General features: G+C 40.3%; 2 protein-coding genes across 4 annotated transcripts in view; one reads left to right on the top strand and one right to left on the bottom strand.

The window, feature by feature from the left end:
• LOC131891437 (eukaryotic translation initiation factor 4E-like) overlaps nt 1–5,679 on the bottom strand; it is a 10,501-nt gene extending 4,822 nt beyond the window's left edge. The window contains exons 1-4 of the mRNA XM_059241001.1: nt 5,537–5,679; nt 5,037–5,084; nt 3,826–3,990; nt 3,418–3,708 (exon numbers count right to left, since the gene is read on the bottom strand). Of these exons, the coding sequence (XP_059096984.1) occupies nt 3,418–3,708; nt 3,826–3,990; nt 5,037–5,084; nt 5,537–5,590 (558 nt within the window). The 5' untranslated portion in view covers nt 5,591–5,679. The remainder of the gene's footprint in view (nt 1–3,417; nt 3,709–3,825; nt 3,991–5,036; nt 5,085–5,536) is intronic.
• Nucleotides 5,570–16,213, top strand: LOC131891436 (phosphatidate cytidylyltransferase, photoreceptor-specific-like). 3 transcript variants are annotated; one of them, XM_059240998.1, is made up of 10 exons: nt 5,570–5,704; nt 10,362–10,495; nt 10,612–10,708; nt 11,880–12,106; nt 12,740–12,869; nt 12,931–13,156; nt 13,217–13,326; nt 13,393–13,524; nt 15,317–15,451; nt 15,527–16,213. In XM_059240998.1, the coding sequence occupies exons 2-10, from the start codon at nt 10,377–10,379 to the stop codon at nt 15,611–15,613; spliced, it is 1,263 nt and encodes a 420-aa protein (XP_059096981.1). In that variant the 5' UTR covers nt 5,570–5,704; nt 10,362–10,376; the 3' UTR covers nt 15,614–16,213. The 3 variants fall into 3 exon arrangements, with proteins under 3 accessions (XP_059096981.1, XP_059096980.1, XP_059096982.1); XM_059240997.1 differs by lacking the exon at nt 5,570–5,704 and adding an exon at nt 8,859–9,226; XM_059240999.1 differs by lacking the exon at nt 5,570–5,704 and adding an exon at nt 8,860–9,072.
• Nucleotides 16,214–19,000: the final 2,787 nt, after the last annotated feature.

Below are 19,000 nucleotides of genomic sequence, written 5' to 3'. Positions count from 1 at the left end.
CAACAAGTTTGAACTTCATGATCTTCTCAAACACCTTCGCAATATTCGAAGTGAGAGAAATCGGCCTGTAATTACTGGGGAGCGACTTATCTCCCCCTTTAAAAATTGGAACAACATGAGCTAACTTTAGTGAAGATGGAAACTTGCCCTGATCCATGATGCAGCGCATCTAGTACGAGAATACAGGAGCGAGAACCAGTGAGCATCTCATCAGAAACTGAGATGTCACACCATCAGGGCCAGGAAAGCTGGAAAGCCTGAAGTCCCTTATGGCCTCTAAAGCATCTTGATCTGTGACTACAAGATCATCTAAACGCTCAGCTTGACTAACCATGTCAATCTCAACAGACTCATCTTCAGAGCAATGAGCTGTTGCTTCCGAACTCAGTGGGGTTGAAAACACACTAGAGAACTGATCTCCAAGCATGTTAGCCATAGTCTCTACATTGCTAATGGCTGCCCCATCAACCTCAAAAGGCCCAACAGAGTGTTTCATTTTTCTCTTAGAGTTCGCATAAGAGAAAAATGCCTTCGGATTCGACCTGACCTCCTGAACCACCTTACTCTCAGTTTGTAACTGGTCATATTCGATGGAGGCCTTAATCTTACCCTGAACTACGTCCAACTTTTTTTGGAGACTAGCCACAATTACTGGATTCGAAGTGCTCTTCAGCCTTTTTGCTAGTTTGCAACTCTTTTTGAACAAAGTCTTCCTATATTTTGGAATTTTTGTCCGTGGACCACCTATCGGAACACATTCAGAGATTGCTAAACTGGAGCAAACTTCCTTAAAAACTGAAACTAACTTATCAATGGCTGCATCTATGGACGATTCCTGTTTCAGAATTGAAATCAGGTCAAGTTCTTCTAATCTTTCTATAATCAACGGCCAATGTTCATCTTTGAACTTGAACTTAGCCAAACCGACCTTTTTGGCCGGTTTTACTCTAGAGCACGCCGGCTTTTGAGTAATGGTCGACCCTATCTCAAGAACATGATGATCTGACAGATTAGTAGGTGTCACATGGACATACTGGATCAGATCAGGGTCATTGGAAAAGACCAAGTCGAGAACGCTATTCTCTCTAGTGGCTACACCAACGTGCTGGGAGAAATTGCGCAAGATCGCGAATTCTTCCAGCTTTTCGAACGACTGAGATGTCGATTTCGAAATGGGAATATACCCATCAGGACTAACCTCCCACTCTACAACGCTAGCCGGAAAATTAAAGTCCCCTACAAAGAAAACCTTCGAGCAAACTGCCAGGTCCAACTCATTTCCAGTGAATTGGAGAGCTGACGAAAAAGAGCTTGCTGAACAAGAAGGGGGTCTATACATTGTAACAATAGACAAATCAAGACCTCGAAGATGACAAACTAAGACCTCTACTTCTCCATTCGACATTTGTACATGACTAATGTGCAAATCATTCCTAACATATAGGCATACGCCCCCATGTGGGAATATGGGATTATCAGGGCGTATCCTATCACAACGAACTAAGTTGAAACCAACTATGGTTAGTTCTTCATCTAAGACCCCTGGCCGAAGCCAGGTTTCTGTTATAGAGATGAATGCAATCTCTCTCTCAACGGCTAGTTCTTCTAAGATCTTAACTTTTGTGCTGTCTTTTTTAGAAATCAGACAATGCACGTTCAAATATAGCCCCTTTACGGGCCTCTCTTTTGACGGACCAAGTTCACAAGATCTTGGACCATCCTCTCCAACCGTAAAAAATCCCTCTTATCAACAAAGCTACGTTCTACTGGAGGCAATGCATGAGCTAATGGGGATGGTTGGGTTTGAGGAATGGGTTGGGCAGCTACATTTGAATAGGAACGTATTTTGGGAATAGGGGTGGGGCAAGGAATATTAGGGAGGAGAGTTTTTATAGGAATAGGGGTGGATTGGGTATTTGAAGGAAGAGGAGGGAATTGGGAGAGAGGGTGGGGGGTAGGAGGAGAGGGAGGGAGGAAGCTAAATGGGTTAAGGAAGGGGGGTGGGGTGGGATTAGGTTTAGGAATAGGGTCAGCTCTAAAACTACGAAACTGAGCTATCCTATTTCTCGGCTTTCTTTGCGTCCCTTCAACATGGACGGAGGTACACCGTACATTAAAGCACGTCTTAAGTCTCATGGACTGACGGCACATGTACGGGTGAAAAAAAGGACAATCTACCTTTGAACATCCCTTCTTACTATTGTACTTCTCAAGGCCGAACTTGAGAAGTTTTTGACACCATTTAGGGTGGTCAAACTGACAGCCTTTTCCTTCTTCAGGACAAGGCTGCTTTCGATAAACAGGACAGACTATTTTCTCTACAACTGTCTTTTCCTGCGCTTTTTCAAGAGGAGATACTACTTCAACTTCTACGTTGGTCAAATTAGTCGACTTCTCAACTACTGGGTGAGCCTGTTCTTCAAGCAGCACCCTGGTTTCATTGACCCAAGCAACTAAAGCCTCTATAATAAACGGCTTATTGACTATGGAAGGATCCTTTCCAGCTAAGACCAGGTCCAAACATTGTCTAGCCTCTTTGCTGACTTTTCCTAAAATAGCTTCCATCATGAATGCAGGAGGAACTATCTATTAGTAACAAAATCAACAGGCCAAGAAAAAGAGAAGAAAAGAACTAAAAAAGCTGTGCAATCTTGTCCTGAGATACAGGACAACAGAGCAAAATAGGAATGAAATACTTCACATCAAACTAACATACAAATCAAAGATGGAGATAGTAAACAAGAAGTAAGTGACAGAGAAAAGCAAGGAATCAAGAACATATGTAAACTAGGACATCAACAAGAAAACACAGAAATAAACTCAACTAACTGGTCGAACACAAAATAAATCAATACAGTGATGAACAATAAATTCTAACTCTAAAGGACCAATACAATCAAACTGAAGAACTACACATAACGATTTGGAACTAGAAAAACTACACTACAAATCAGAAAGAAACTGCTAAAGCTAGACATAAACATAAATGAGCAATAAACTTATTAGGTTTTAAAGTAATTACGTCTTACCAAAGAGCCGTGAAAAACCAAACCTAATTGAGTGAATGAATGGCAATTCCCATTCATTCACCCACACACAAACACCACGAACACTACACGTGCACAGCAACCAAGGAGCAACAGAGGAAGTCACACCTTGGTTCGAAATTCCTGGGAGATAAGAACGAGAGCAAACTAAATGCGTCTGTTCTCAGCGAGCTCCAAAACAGGAATTACAATCAATGAAAGAGGAAGGTCATGGGAAAATAAGGGGAAAAAATGAGCAAGATTTGGTATTAACCCGCCCGTAAAAAAACCGCCCACGGGTGGTTTTTTTTTGTTTTTTTTTTTAAATCCAAGAGGCGGGTTTTAGCCAACCCTACGTGTCAGGGGGTAGAAGAAAACAGTGCTCTCTTACTTTGGAGTCGATCCCGAGGGTTTCCTTGACGCGTTTTCCGACGGCGAGGATGCAATCGCCCTTGGTGGAATCCCCCATCCAGATGCCAATCTTGTCGCCCTTGCCGCGCACTTGGACCACAGCACCATTTACGTATTGAGAGCCATCCCCAAAGGTCTCGCCTATCAGACAAAGCATGACCTCCAGCCAAAAGTTGTCCAAGCAATTGATGCGCTGCTTCTTGTCCAAGTTAATCAGCCAACGGCCTCCCCGATTGTTCTTCGCATCCTCCCACATGGGCTTGATGCCTTCCTACAAAACAAAGCACTCAAAATTCGGGGCTGGAGATGAAGGCCTAGCTTTTTGTCCCCTGAAGTCTGACTCAGGGCCATGTGCAGGCCACTTTGACTTGGTAGTGGTTGAACGTACCTTAAATAAACTGTAATCACAACCAGACAAAAGCTTGGAAGAGGGCTCAATGTGATTGTAGAGAGCCCAAAAGTCCTCGACTGAACAGAATGTGATAATCTTCCTTTGGTTCTCCTCCCAGTTTCGAGACCGGTCGTTCTTGTAGAACCACAAGGTCCAAGAATTCTGAAAGCATTCAAATAGTAGCGCATATCAAGTTTACGTCCAGGAAGAAAGTCCTCCGTAAGGGTCCCGCTGGTCCTGCTCTCTGACAGATCAAAGAGATCAATCAAGCACGGCAAATGGCCCTTACGCTGCAAGAAATATGTTTGACGTTCTGCACTCCAGAGGGCGCTTTGTCATTCAGCCTCTATCTACCAAATACCAAAAGGGACGATTGAGCGGATTTCTGTTTATTGAATTATAATGCGTTTGGGTTGCTTTTGACTAGTTCTATTAAAATCTTATTTATAATTAGTGACTCGGGTCACGTAATGTCCGGAAAAGAAATTGCGTTCAAGGCATGGCAAGAGCAGTTTATGTAGCAATTTACCGTGCTTCGTCCCGTTTTCTTTGGGCCGTGTGACGTTGCAAATAAGGGCCCTTATAGTAGAAGCAAGCAAGCAAACAAGCCAAATAAAATAAGTCTGTCAAGGCCCCGAGAGGGCAAATAAATTCAATCCAAATGGCAAAAGAGTTGGCAACTAAACATCACACCGATTAAAGAACAAGCAAATGAGCATGAAACCATCAGACACATTTGCCAGTGATACCAAAAGTAGAAAGATTGGAACAGTGCAAGTGAAAAGTGAAAATCTGCTTAAAAGTTGTCAAAGGATGATTCAGTGCGAGATTGCGAGAGAATCTTGTTTTACCAAGAAGACTGATTAAGTGATTGTGCTAAAATAAACGATTCCAAGTAGGAAAAGAAAGTAGGCCAAGTATGTAGATCAAACTTTATGTACTTTTCAAGAGGCTTGATCCCAAAATCTAGTAACGTAAGCTCTGTCAGCCAGAGCAATAAATGTGCAAGGTAAGTAAGGAGCGTGTAAAATTTATACATGCGTATTAGATAATTTTTGACATTTAAAGTCATTTTGTTCGCCTGCCCAAGCAGAACTACTCCACTGAAGTAGAGTTTTAACCTGCCAAGATTCTTGGATGAACTCTTGAGCGCAACAAAATCAATGACATTGATCTTGGGCAATATTTTCTTTGGAAGCACTTCTTACCTGAAGGGGGTGTTTGATGAGCAACTCGGGATCGGGCGTGCTATTTGTCTGGAAAAATGAATACTTTTTGGTTAATGGCATTGATTTATGGTAAACTGGAAAAGAGACTAATACTTCAAATAACAAAAGCATTTAGACGAGGAGTATTCCTCTCTTAAAATAGTACAAAATATCATTGCACTCAGTCGTCAACAACAATCCAATGTTTGTGGCGGTTTATGGCCAAATCACCTGAGCCTTTTGCTTCAAAATTCCTTCCACACCTAGCAATCCAAAGAAAACCGACATAACTTCAATGAAAGGCTATAACTTGTAACAAATTCTCCTACTATTGACTAAATCCAGCAAAACTGAAAAAAAAAATGCAAGTGTGCGAGTACACTAACACACCAATGGTGATCGGATATGAACAAATTAGCAAGCAGTGAGGGACAGATGCGAGTTAACTAAAAGACCTGCTGATGTACCAATACGAGCAAACTAAAAAACCGGTGACTGACCTGTTCTTTGTTGTCCTTGCTGTTGGTCAAACTTTTGTCAGAGGTGTCAGCCATGCTTGCAAGGTCGTTGGGTGTACGCCTTCTGGGAACTTCAATCCTTCTACTCAGTGCTCCTTAAGGTGTGAACGAGTTGTGGGAACACTGGAGAGCACTCAAACTCAAACGGAGGTATGGAATACCAAGATATCTTTCAGTCCAAATTTCGTGCCTTGGGAGTACAGTCTGAAACCTTGGCGTGGATGCAACGTGTTGTATTAACTCACCCACTGCTCACTGACGCCTCTGATACCCTGTCTAAGGAAACAGGCCTGCTAGTTCGGCACCTGATCAAAACTGGATGTGGGTCAGAAATGGCTAAATAATAATAATAATAACTATAATAATGATAGTAAAAAAAATAATAAAAATGATAATGAAATAATAATAATGGAATGTGTCATAATAATAATGAAATATGTAATAATAAAAATGATAATGAAATAGATAAAAATAATGTATATATATTGTGAATTATGATAACGGTTTATTTTCTCACCCAAATATTGCAAAATGGAACGGAAGTGAGTTTTTATCATAGGTCAAGTCAGGGGTAATGGAATACATTGTAGATTGCTTTGCTGATGTTCAAATGACATTTGAATTGCATGAGTTTGGGCCCAACGGTATGGTTGAACATTTGCCATGAACAATGAGAATATTTTCATATATCCACTGCACTATTTGCCAAACAGGCCTTGACGTTTGCATGTTAAAGAGGACTGAATCAGAACCAAAGCCCTACCTTAGCGGTAATTGGCCAATTCAGAGAAATGAAGAAGCAATTTTTGTGCAAGTCAGCAAAAGAATATCATTTAGAAACAGGAAAGAGACAATCGGAGCCAGATTTATCCCACCAATCTTGCTTCGAAATTCTAGATCTAAACATTACATCAATTTCTCCCAAGCATATCTTAACTGTGGTTTTTAGAGATGCTCTTAATTACAATTGATAATTGTACGTAACACTTTATTGCTATGGGCATAACGAGATAATCTCTGCAGATGTCTTAAAGCAACACTAAGTCTCTAATGTATGTTCTAAAAACCATGTCTCACGTACTTACACGTTAAAATGTGAACCTCTTGGTCTGCTTTATAAAATTTTAATGAAATTATTTCAAAATGAAACCCTCTGCAATTAATTTTTTGAAAAGTGTCTTGCAACGATCGAATTTTCTCATTTTATCGCATCTTAATTAATGTTCAAGAATAGACCAACAAGTGCATGTAGCATGTAATTAGCTGGAACTCTTATCTAGCAACGCTGTCCATTTTCAATTAGCCAAACCAGGACAACCACTGCTTTCACCTCAGCTGCTGCTTAGCCGCTCCATGAACAGGTCTGAAGAAGCATCATTGATGCCCAAAATGTGATATAGATTTAAATAGTTGAACTTGATTTTCATTCGTCTCATAAACTTCAAAAGGTTGAAGAAAGTATAACGAATCTGTGATGTCCGCTCATTGTCTAAATGTGTCGGAGAAGTTCATAGCTGGCCTTTTGTTTCATTAGCCTCAGTCCTGAAAATTCAGGGAAAGAAATGCCAGAATTATACTATCAAAAACAATTGTCGATGTTAAGACATGATAATTGCTAGGTGTAAAGATAAAGTGCTAGGCATGCAAAACCAGTACCATGCAAAAGGTGGATGAAACATGTCTTTTCGCGTAAGATCTGTTTTCTTTCGTTATGGAGCAACTGTTCATTTCAATCCATTAATGCCCTTGCCAGAATGACAGCCGCACAGCCATAGATATTTGGGAAGTGGAGCGGAATTGGACTGGCTAACTGAGCAAGTCTTGATTATTATCGCCTTTAAATTTTCCAATCAGATTGTTGTGTCGTTAATGACGCAAAAATTCATGTCCTTCATACTTATCGATTTTCAAAAGTTATGCCATGCACACTAAGGAGTCACTCAACCTCTTGTGAGGAACTTGATTTTGGGAGTATGTTGCCTTGGATCGGTTTGAATGGAATGTCTATGTCAAACATTGATCGAGTCTCAGGAGTTTCGCCTATATATTTATATGGCGCAGTCGGTAGGTTGACGGCTACACCTTTATACTAACAAAGTTACTCTGAAAAGGATTGTTTAAGAACTCTTAAGTGGGCGCGTCACGGCAATTTGTAGACATGACCGCCCCACCACTTTTTTGCGCACATAAAAAATGTTGCACTCTTTTAGAGTCATATGTAGTTCTATTTAATTACCTTAACTTCAAATCACAACATTGTTATTATTGTATTGCAGTGCTATTGTAACTATCTCTTTGTTAAAATCAGGGTGACGAGTTGGAAATAAAGCAATATTCAGCTTTAGACATAGATCAGATTTTTCGCTCCCTAGGCATCGAATTGAGATCTAAAATGTGTTGCAGGAAGCATTTTTTTCCTTCCACGTAGGCAAGCTTTCTTTGTCTTTATTATATCTTCACTCACTCTTTCTGGAATTAACTCCTCTGCCCTTCGCTACCCTAGTCTAATACCTACTAGAATAATCCTCAGTGATGCCATAACGGATTTGTGACCACTTGATGAGGGAGGTAGAGGGACAATACCCATTCTCACAGTTCAGAGATAATTTGTTTAAAATGAGTGCACTATTTTGATTGTGAATTATTGTTGGTGCACTCACTCGCTATTTAAACATAGTCAGGAACATTTCACATTGATCACGAAGTTGCAAGGATTGGCCACGTTTACAATCTCTTTGCTCTAAAGCCTACATTGAATTTTGGTTCAACTACTTTGACCGAGCAAATGCCACTTAGCCTTTGCCGAAATAACAGAGACTTTCAATATTCAAGAAGGTTCTCCATCATCGAGGAAAAAGAAAAACAATAAGAGAAATGTGCATACATTGGCTCTCAGATTTGAACCTTTCCCTACCTTTAATTTTTTGTGTCACCTTTCCAACCTGAAGTTTGGTATTGACCAAATTGTCGATGTGGCCCTAAAACAAAATGAAAACGGTAATTTTTATCTCCCTCGAATGTATAATCGTTTGTGAGACAGTAAACGGCATTGTAAGAGACGGAAGCAAAACAAAAGTATGGCTTTTTGACACCCAAGTTGCAAGCTTTGTGAAAGCAATTTCATCCAAGTGATTTTAAGCATGTTTGAGGTTGCTAAGCAATTTTGGCTAAATTGTTACCAATAAAAAGTCACGTTTTAAGTCCTTTGACTTGACATATCAAAGTTGAGCGCCACAAGGAATGTTGTTATCTCAAAAGGACTTCTGTCAGAAGTACGCAAAAGACTAGACATATTTGACCTAAAATTGTCTTTCTGTCTGACTTCTAACTGATAAGAAGGGTGTGTTTTCTCTGGAAGTCCCAAATGCACTTCTAAACTGTTCCCCACATTTCGATCTCGAGTGTTCCCTCCCTTGTCCCAAGCAAGAAAGACTGCGCTCAGTTAACCTTGAACAAAGTCCACAGACGGTCCTACCACTTAACGTCCTAGAAGTCGTCTTCACTGACATGGTTCAAAAGTGAGTCTCAAGTGACCACCAAGTCAGTGAAGGTGCTTGAGAATAAATTTAAAAATAGCCCATTGTGACATAGAGAGCTGTCACGATGAGTGGTGAAAATGAATTGCGACAAAGGGGCCAGAACCCACCAGAGGAAACTCAAGAGACTGGCAAGGTAAACATCCAGCACTCGGATCACAAAGCATACACCAAGAGTTTCCACTGCGAGCAAGCAAGCCTGCCAGATCTGTTTTCTTTGGAGCGGACGGGGTTTACCATTGCAAGTCTGATAGGCTGTGGTTTCTGGTTGTAGAGGCGCTGCCTTCTCTCATTGTTCAATGTGTGGGATGTACTAGAAAACCACAACAAACCTGTTCTAGCTCTTCTCTGCTTTCTTTTCTTTGATGCAACTGCTGATTAAGCAGAACCGGTTTAGAATACAATTAACCAGCCAGGGTTGCCATATCGGGGCGTTTGATTTGGTTATGGAACTGGCAATGACTCCGTGTTCTCTCCTGAAACACTAAAAATAAGAAGCGCTCGCAACAATTTGGCTTTTTTTTTCTAAGAAAAGAATCAGATTTGAAAAATTGCTGTTAAGACACGAAAAATTTGTTTATAATGGTTCACAGATCATTTAATTGATGTTGATTGATTTTTTGAGTGTATTTGGAAGGGCGCAGAATACAATGATTCTCTTTATCGACCCCTTCACTTCGAAATGTCACACTACTTTCAAAACTTTGTATATATTTTTAAAGGAAATATCTTCTTTCCATTTGCTATTGCGTAGTAAATGATATTTGTTGAAATACGGCATAAATTTGCATTCTTAGGTTCATAAGGTTCGTGCGAGAAAGCTTGAATCAAATTTGCGAGAAACCAGTTAATAAAGCATGAGACATTTTGATTTTTATGATGTCTAAAAATCAAACGTCACCCGTAAAGTAAGAGTTTATAGATGTCAAAGGAATATTGTTCTTTGCCAAAAAATTGAACCATTGAATGAATCGAAAATGTACGTTCATCTTCCATAAAGTGGATGTTATTCCGGTTCGATTGGCGCAAAAACACCGAAATTTTCATTCATCCGACTGTAAAGAGCCATCAGTTTAATTGGTATAAACTGATCATAACTGAAGGCGATAAAGCTCCAACAAATCAAAGAAAATTGAATGGCTCTGGTTTTGTTGCTTTTGGCAATTTTAAAGAACAATGCAAAGGCTAATAAAACCAATCAAATCAAACAAGGCCACAGGAAAACGACAAGAGCCCAAGTTTCATAACCAAGCTACAATGCCATGTTTCAGATTAAACCCGACGAGATGGATAGCGATGGCGAGGATCGCATCAAGCTGGATACCGTTGGCTCGGCCATTGGACAAGACAAGAATAGCTTTGGCAACCAATTGCTGGAGAGGGTCCTGAGTGGATTGCCACCAAGGTACAAACAAGTAGTATTACAGTATTAGGAAGGGATTACTCATCATCCGTGAAGGTGCTTTGTAAGACTCACTCACTCACTTATTTGGCTTCTTCTTACTTGGTCGTCTCTTTTAGATGGCGAAACTGGGTGATTCGCGGGATCTTCACCTGGTTGATGATTGGAGGCTTTGGATTCATCATCTATGGTGGACCTTTGGCCTTGATGTTGACTGTAAGCTATCTGATGGTTGATGAATTGATTAGTCATACTACAATGGATATGGAGGGTAGAGATGTCGTCGTCTGGCAAGGTCTCCAAGAAATTAACTTTAATGTGTTCAAAAACAGGAATTGACCAATGGGATTTTTTTAAGGGAAGCAGAAAATGGGAGTCCCTTGCTTGTGATGGATGTCAATCAAAGGTTAAAAGTTGGCCTTTTTTTATGCCACATTTCAAGTTTGCAAAGAGTTTTTAGTCTTTTGGAGACGCATCTCTCATCTTGGGAAATATACTTTTGTTCTAACGCTTTATTTAAAAGGCATTAAATTTGAAGAGATTAAGGTATAAAAATGGTTCTGGCATCTTAATCGTCATTTTTAGAGCCAAACATTACGCTCATGAAGTTTAATTGATAATCTAAAAAAAAAAAAAAACAAGGTTGATGTGAATTAGCAAAAATTCCAAAAAAGGTGCAAAAACACATGTTTTAAGGCATTAGATTTACTATTTAGAAGAATTTCTAGAATCTTGCTTGAAAACCATTAAAAAGCATGGATATGAAATTACCCACCTCGAATTATTCGTCAATGACTTGCCCTTCCTTAGATGTTAAGTGAACAACTCGAAAGAGTTCTTGCTTGACATGGGAAATTTAGGAAATTTAATCAGTTTACAGGGGCCGGTATAGTATCAGGTAAATATACTTGTAGTTTTGAAAGTTGACAATTCTTGAGATAGATTCAAATAAGTTTAGGAATTAAAATCAATCACCAATATCATGAAAACTACGCATGCTCTTTCTGGCATAATTTCATGGGAAATTAAGATCTCAAAAGTGCCATCAGACTGTTTAAGTATGGTTAGGTAAAGTAAAGTGTTGAACAATGTTCGCCATTTCTGGACAAACACTTTTTTTTACGAATTTTCACCTGACTAGTGACCTCAAACTGAAGATATTTGCGAAATGGCTGGGAGTTTCGTCATGCTTACGATCAATGTCAAACAATGTCTGGCTTCTTAGAGCATATTTTCTCGCTTTTACGATTCCTTGTCCGCACTTCAAGAAGGCAGAGGGCGCCACTCCCGCTAAGTTTTAGCACATCTTAGAGATGTGACATCCCTCACTCATTTCTGACCCCTCTCTGGCTTGAGAAATCGATTTTTTTCGTCTCCCCCTGAACAGACTCTGGTGGTTCAAGTCAAATGCTTTTCCGAGATAATCAACATTGGTTATGCGGTGTATCGAGTCCACAATCTTCCATGGTTCCGATCGCTATCTTGGTACTTTCTGGTGGCGTCCAACTACTTTCTCTACGGAGAGTCTCTAGTCGATTATTTTGGCGTCCTCGTCAACCGCACGGAATTCCTGCCCTTTCTAGTCAGATATCACCGATTCATCTCTTTCTCCATGTAAGTAATCTCTTTAACTGAGCCGAAGACAATCCCGGGCTAATCATTCTACACCTGGCTAAGACATTATTGACACCTTGAAGTAGCAGCTGCATGATGAAAAGCAGCACAAATTTTGGGAGGTCATTGGGGCACTTTTCGCAACAGTAGAGGTACTAAAAATCCAAGATATAAATCTCAATATATTGGTCAATAACAGTTTCTAAGGTTTCAAAAAGTTCATTGCAAAAGTACGAAATTCTAAAATACAAAAAAAATCAGCCGCAAAACGGCTTTTTTCTTCTAAAATTAGTTTTTGTTCATGTTAATGAGTGAAACTTAGACAGTTTATAAAATACCTACCTGCATGAACCATTCCTTTAATGGATAAAAGAACTGAACCTTCAATTTAATCCCTCAGCAAAGAGATATGAAGCCTCAAAAGTAGGAGTGATCTCTCAAAATTTGACGATGACGTCATCTTCCTGTCCCGCTTCAATGAGTCAATAATCCGGCTGGCAATCGTGTCTTTTCCTTGGCAAACCCACGTCAAGAAACGAGCATTAACGTCAAATTTGCGCTGAATTTCGGAAATAATCTTTTTTTTTGACTCTAAAAAGACTTTTAAGAAACATATCCCCCCTCCCAATTTAGGTATGTCAGTGGATTTGTGTGGTTCGTTCTTTCGTTGGTCAAGCGTTATTATATGCGCCAATTTTCTTTGTTTGCTTGGACCCACGTGGCTCTCTTGATCGTGGTGACTCAGAGCTATCTGATCATTCAGGTACAAATGACCTTGATCACCTTGAAAGATACGATCCAATACCAATATGAATCCCTTCTAGAACATGTTCGAGGGCCTCATTTGGTTCATTTTACCGATTATGATGGTGGTCATGAACGACGTGATGGCCTATATGTTTGGATTCTTCTTTGGAAAGACCCCATTGATCCAATTGAGTCCCAAGAAGACTTGGGAAGGCTTCGTGGGGGGTGGGATCTCCACTGTGTTCCTCTCGTGGGGATTCTCGTACTTCATGTGCCAATACAACTACTTCATCTGCCCCATAGGTGGGTTGGCTCTTGATTAGGTGGGCATGATAATGGCAAGCCTTTGAATGATTATTACAGAGTACAACGAGTATTTGGGCCAGATGTCTCACTCCACATGCGAACCATCGGCCAACTTCCTTCCTCAGGAATATGCTCTCCCCGAAACAATCACAACCTTGAAGACAGTGGCAAGTTGTGGGCGTAAGATTCCCATTGCGGATGATCTATAATGTGGGTTTTTTTTTAATTTTCAGATGGGCTTGAAACCAACCATGACAATATATCCCTTCTATCTTCATGCGTTCTTTATGGCCATCTTTGCTAGTGTCATTGGGCCATTTGGAGGGTTCTTTGCCAGTGGATTCAAAAGGGCATTCAAAATCAAGGTACGTGAGGCCACGGCAAAAACCAGCCTCTTCATCATGCATTGTTTTGGATCTGTTTGAGGGAATGACCCTTGATTAATTGTTTGTTCGGTTGTCCTCCCAGAACGGTAGAGGTTGCGTGAATGGGTCGGTTTAACGATGATTTGACCCATTTGACCATAGGGAAGCAAGGTCTAGAGAGTACTATCCGAGCAAGCCAGGCAGACCCCCATTATAGAGCAAATGGGTGATAACTGAATGGCTGTTAGGGTATGTTTTCTAGTGGTAGAGGCTCTGCCTTTTATTAACTGGAGTAGCACCTGTTCATGGTTACCGATTCAGCTGTAGTTGAAAACCACAACAAACTCGGTTTTGTTTCATGTTCAATGATCTTGCTATGATCTTCATGAGACTATTTCTGCTGCAATTATTCACAGCATGCCCACTGATGAAAACAGAAAAACTTTCCCATTATTTCAAATAAGATAAAGACACAGTTAAATGCCAAAAATGAAAAGAAAGAACCATATCATTCAGTATTTTCTGCTTTAAGTCCGTTTTTCACGATCCAATTCTTGTGTTTTGCGTTTATTCTTGTTGTTGATGCATTCCCCTCTTAGGTATTTATAAACTCCTAGGTTTTTTTTTCTCGTATCAGATGTGCTTTTGAGCGCAAGATACCAATAAAATCACGCAACCTCCATTATATATCCTTCACGAAACAAGTTCTAGTAACTTTTTGAAGTCTTGCTATCGATCCACAACAGGGGCACCTCTGCAATTGGCCCCGGAGAATCCGAGGAACGTGGATACCAAATAATAAATTAACTAACGTATTATTAACTTATACTTCCCACTTGAAAGCGTCACGCGCCACCCTCAGCATCTTTTTTTCGCTAAGCTGAATTTGAGTTCAAGATGGCTTATTGCGCAGTATATAGGAGCATTAACATTCACCTAAACATTACCTTCTAGATATATGGACTAAGAATGCCTTTCCAACCATAGAGCATGGCAAACCTAAATCCCCTAAATTAAAGGGAAAATATTTTAGCTGATTTATTTGTAGAGTGGGTCGTTTCAAAGGACAACTACCAAAAGCTGATGTTGGGGATTGCGAGGACGCATAAAATTCAGATTTCATAAATAGTTATTGTATATGACTCTGAGCTCTTCTCCTGATGAGTACCCAACGCATCATTTTAGTCCCAAATTTGATAACATTCGTCTAATTCAAAAGAGTTTGATATAGTTATGTAACACAGTGAATGGTTCAAGCGCTGCATGATTTTCCTATACGTTTGCAGTCTCAATCTCTCCCAAGTCCATGACAAAGAATTTTAAAAATGTGCACAGACGCATGAGGGTACCTATGGAAATTTTTAAATCAAGATGAAATATTTCTTATTTCCCGTGGGCAATTTTACCATGCATTTTCATTACGCATCTTTCCCCATATTCAACAATTTTGTCCCTTGATTGAATCCAAGTTGGCTTTGCTTGCCAATCAGCCAATCAGCAAGAACTCATCAAAAACTGCGCCCACAAAAAGTAAATTGGAGCTTGCGTGATTCTATTGGAATCTTGCGGTTATTAGCAGATTTGACACGAGAAAAAATCTAGAATTTATAAACCGGGGAACAAACAACCAGAAAATTATAGAACTCACTCTGAACGGCCATTCCTTGCTTCAATATGACTGATAAATATGACATGTCATTACCCTGTTACGTAATGTTTTTCGTGTCAGAACTTTGTTCCCGTCAAATTACACAAGAAAGCTGGTAACCATTTGAAAATTCTTTCCCGGCAGGATTTTGGAGACATCATCCCTGGCCATGGTGGGATCATGGACCGCTTTGATTGCCAATTCTTGATGGCTACCTTCGTCAACGTCTACATTCACAGCTTCATTCGGAGCGCTTCACCCCAAAAGCTAATTCAACAGGTAATACCCCTCTCTCTCTTGGCTCATAACTATCCGAATATCATTTTAGATTGTTGTTTTAATTTGGAATTCCAGGTATTTATGTTGAAACCTGAGGAGCAGCTGACCTTGTTCTATAACCTCCAAGATTCCTTGACTCAAAGAGGGATTCTTCAGCCTTAATTTGCATTTCGAAAACCCTTACCCAACCAAGGGCATTACTTTGAATTCCTTTGAATTCCTGCAATAATAACAAGTGCTCGATGCGATTGTGTATATTAAGAAAAGAAAGTATTATTGATTACACGCCCCTTTACCACCACCCCCTTTCCCGCAAATATCTTATTCCAGTTTGACCTTTTCATTGGGAACTCTTTGCGGTTTGCTCTTTGAGATGTCAGTGTGACTAAATTTGAACCTCCTCGGTTTGTGGTTTCAATGCAAGATGATATCGCGCTGAGCGTTTATACCGTCTGACTATCTATTGATGTGAACATTGAAGATGACCATTGAAGGAGTTCATTAGGAAACCCACGCATTCATTCATCACCAAGCATTCTCACGGTGGTGTCATTCAAGTTTGATTCAAAAAGCAAAGAGATCTTTCATTTCTCTTGATGTTACAACAGAAATCATTTGTTTGATTGTCTCTTCCCCAATCTGAAACCTTCTCATAATGACAACGGAAATGTATATATCTATCTATTGGAAATTTAAAGTGTGTTTGATGTTCAACGACCTACCTATTTATATAAACCAAAAAAAACACTGCTTATGCATGAATCACTCGTTGTCGGAACCCTGACTTGATTCCGAGCACAGATTTATACAGATCCGATGTACTGCTCAATTTGCCTTGCCGGGCTAAACGTGCACCCAATGGAAGCAAAAAGGTTGTGCCCATACAAAGGTTGAAGCACCTCTCAACGTTGACTTATTGTAGATATTACCAGCATTTTAATTTACCACCAATATTTGCCTTGACCAAGGTGTCTACCAGAGATATGGAAATGTCTACGATTAGATTGGTTTTAGGTACACCTTTCAGCGAGATTAGATTGGTTTTAGGTACACCTTTCAGCGAGCGACGGCAATTTGAGGCAAAAACCGCCTCAAGTACATGTCTTCCAAGTCTGCCTTGAAGATTTGTCTGAACATGGGTTAAATTATGTGAATTCTATGCCTCGTAAAAGGTCAGCCACAATTCAGCTGTCCAATGTCCTACGAGTTATTGCTCTATTCATTGGTATGGGCAAGTAATTTTGACCAAAACAAGCATTTCAACTAGAGGGCCTTCAACCATTGCTTTGGGAAGATGATGACTGTATTGATATGTTCGGTTTAGAGGCGGGTTTTGCTCCAGGGCTCATTTCTGATTGCCTGAAGACAGTGTCTGGCTTGAAAAAATAACGGAGCGTATTCTGATTGTTCCATTTGTCTTTCAAACAAATTGGTCATTGTCGCTAAAGCTCTTTGTAAAAAGCAACCGAAGCATAATTTTAGTTCATCGTTTATTTTATGAAATATGCACAACTTATTACCCCCACCAACAAAATGACGCCTAGAAGTTTTTTGTAGTTCAGATTAGAGCCGCTCTAATAGCACTACCATAGTGGCTCTAGTTCAGATATGATTTGGTATGAAGATCAGATATCTTCAGGGTGGGTTAGGCTCCTTGTTTCAGAATTAGAGTTAGGGATGTGTGTGTTTTGGTTCCTGTTTTAATGTTGAATACAATCCATAAGGAGTTTCAATCGTTTTTCTCAAACAGTTGCTTGTTGCTTTTGTTGGAGACACTGTGGAGCAACATTGGAATACTTGTGCATTTCAGATCCAGTCTTTTCTTGGCGACGTTCGATATACACATTTACGCATTCGCGCAATCACTGAAGATACGTCCTTATGATTATCAACCATGGCTCTGAATTTGTCATTCAACGGCTCTTTAAAAGGTCCGCTGGAACGCCAGTGACGTTTATCCAACACCCTTTATGGCGGATAGAACAATTTCATTGATATGCTGTCCTCTAAAACTTCGTTCAGGCTGTTTGTCTGAAGTTTTCCTTAACATTCGTTCAAATAAGGAGGCAACATTCACCCTTAACCTTTATTACGTTTGACAATGGTAACTCGTTGGTATTCATCTCAGAAAGGAAAAGAGTTCCGTACACGGTAAAAATATATAGCGAATAATTGTCTCGAATAGTCCTCGTTATTTGTAAGGGAGGTGTTGGCGCTTTTCAATGTGAAGTAGAAGTTCAGCTTCAATTTTTCTCGAATGATGTTCACGGCCTCGTAGGTACTTCCAATGTTTCAAGCCTTTGATCGGTAGTTTTAACACACGTTTCAATCATTTTTCTGAAACATTGGCAGTGTGCATCTGCCAACATGCAATCTATCAGCTTGCTCTTGGGAAATACAGCATTCGCCATTTTGCCTTTCAAACATCTAGACGTGTTCCTATAAATATTCATATCGATATCCCGTGTTCCGTGCATAATCGAATACATCATCCCGATATGATAAGAATGAATGAAGTACAGGACGAACGATAGTTCACGGAATGGTGTTTATTGAAATGTCTGTAAGAAGTGGATATTACCTTGATGTGAAAACCACGGAAATCATTGAACTACCCACCGTGTAGTCCGTTTATCGGTCAGATGTCGACCAAATACCAACCAAATGCTCGCAAAGACGGCGTATCCATCACAAGTCTCGAAAAGTTGTGAGAATTAAAGACACTCTCGAGGAATCGATTCTCAGAAAATGATCGGACGTAATCGCGCAAATTCTCGGTCACCAAAAACGATATTCCCGTGAATATTTTGAGATGGGAAAGAGAATCTGAATAAGCAATCAAATCCTCAAGGATCGATGTTACCAAAATGTCGGCCCCCTGACGGCAAAAGACGACCGAATCCTTCCTGGATATCTCTTTGGGAAGTAGTTCCGGCCCAATGTCAACCCTTTGCCTTTAAGACCCAGTGGTGGTCAGATGTGACCCACATGCCACACAGCTCCTCGTATCTTGATCTCGTTAGACCTGATTCGAGCATTACATATATCTGGGTACGGTGGAGAGAGAACCAGTTCTCACATTACGTCATACTAGAGGTGTAAACCAGCTCGAACCTCGACAACATTTTGACGCCTGAGCTAGCCCAGGGCTCAGCCCAGACCAAACTGCTAAGACGCATTTAGCCCCAACTAAAAACCACCTCGAGCTGCTCAGCTCGATATCGTCGAGTTATGATGCAACCCAGCACGAGCTCGACGGGGCATGACTCAGCTCAGAAAGAACGCAACGGAGCTCAACTCTGGCCCACCTCAGTTTGCCAACTCATGTCTTGAACTGGAAGACAAGCCGAGGAAACATTATGCACGAAAATTACTGATGGGATCAAAAAAATAATCAGGGGATTTTCCTTTCCGGTCAAACCTAGAGGGCTAGTCAGAGAAACTCAACTAGTGTCCAAAAGATGAAAACAAACCGACAGCCAGCTGACGTGACGTCATCGATTGGGAAATTATGTCAACAGAAGAGCTATAAATCGTGAAATGGCAAAA

This window comes from Tigriopus californicus, chromosome 12 (assembly GCF_007210705.1).
Source record: "Tigriopus californicus strain San Diego chromosome 12, Tcal_SD_v2.1, whole genome shotgun sequence".
Classification (NCBI taxonomy): Eukaryota; Metazoa; Arthropoda; class Copepoda; order Harpacticoida; family Harpacticidae; genus Tigriopus; species Tigriopus californicus.
Note: the sequence above shows the minus strand (reverse complement) of the source record. Positions and strands in the feature narration are given on the sequence as shown.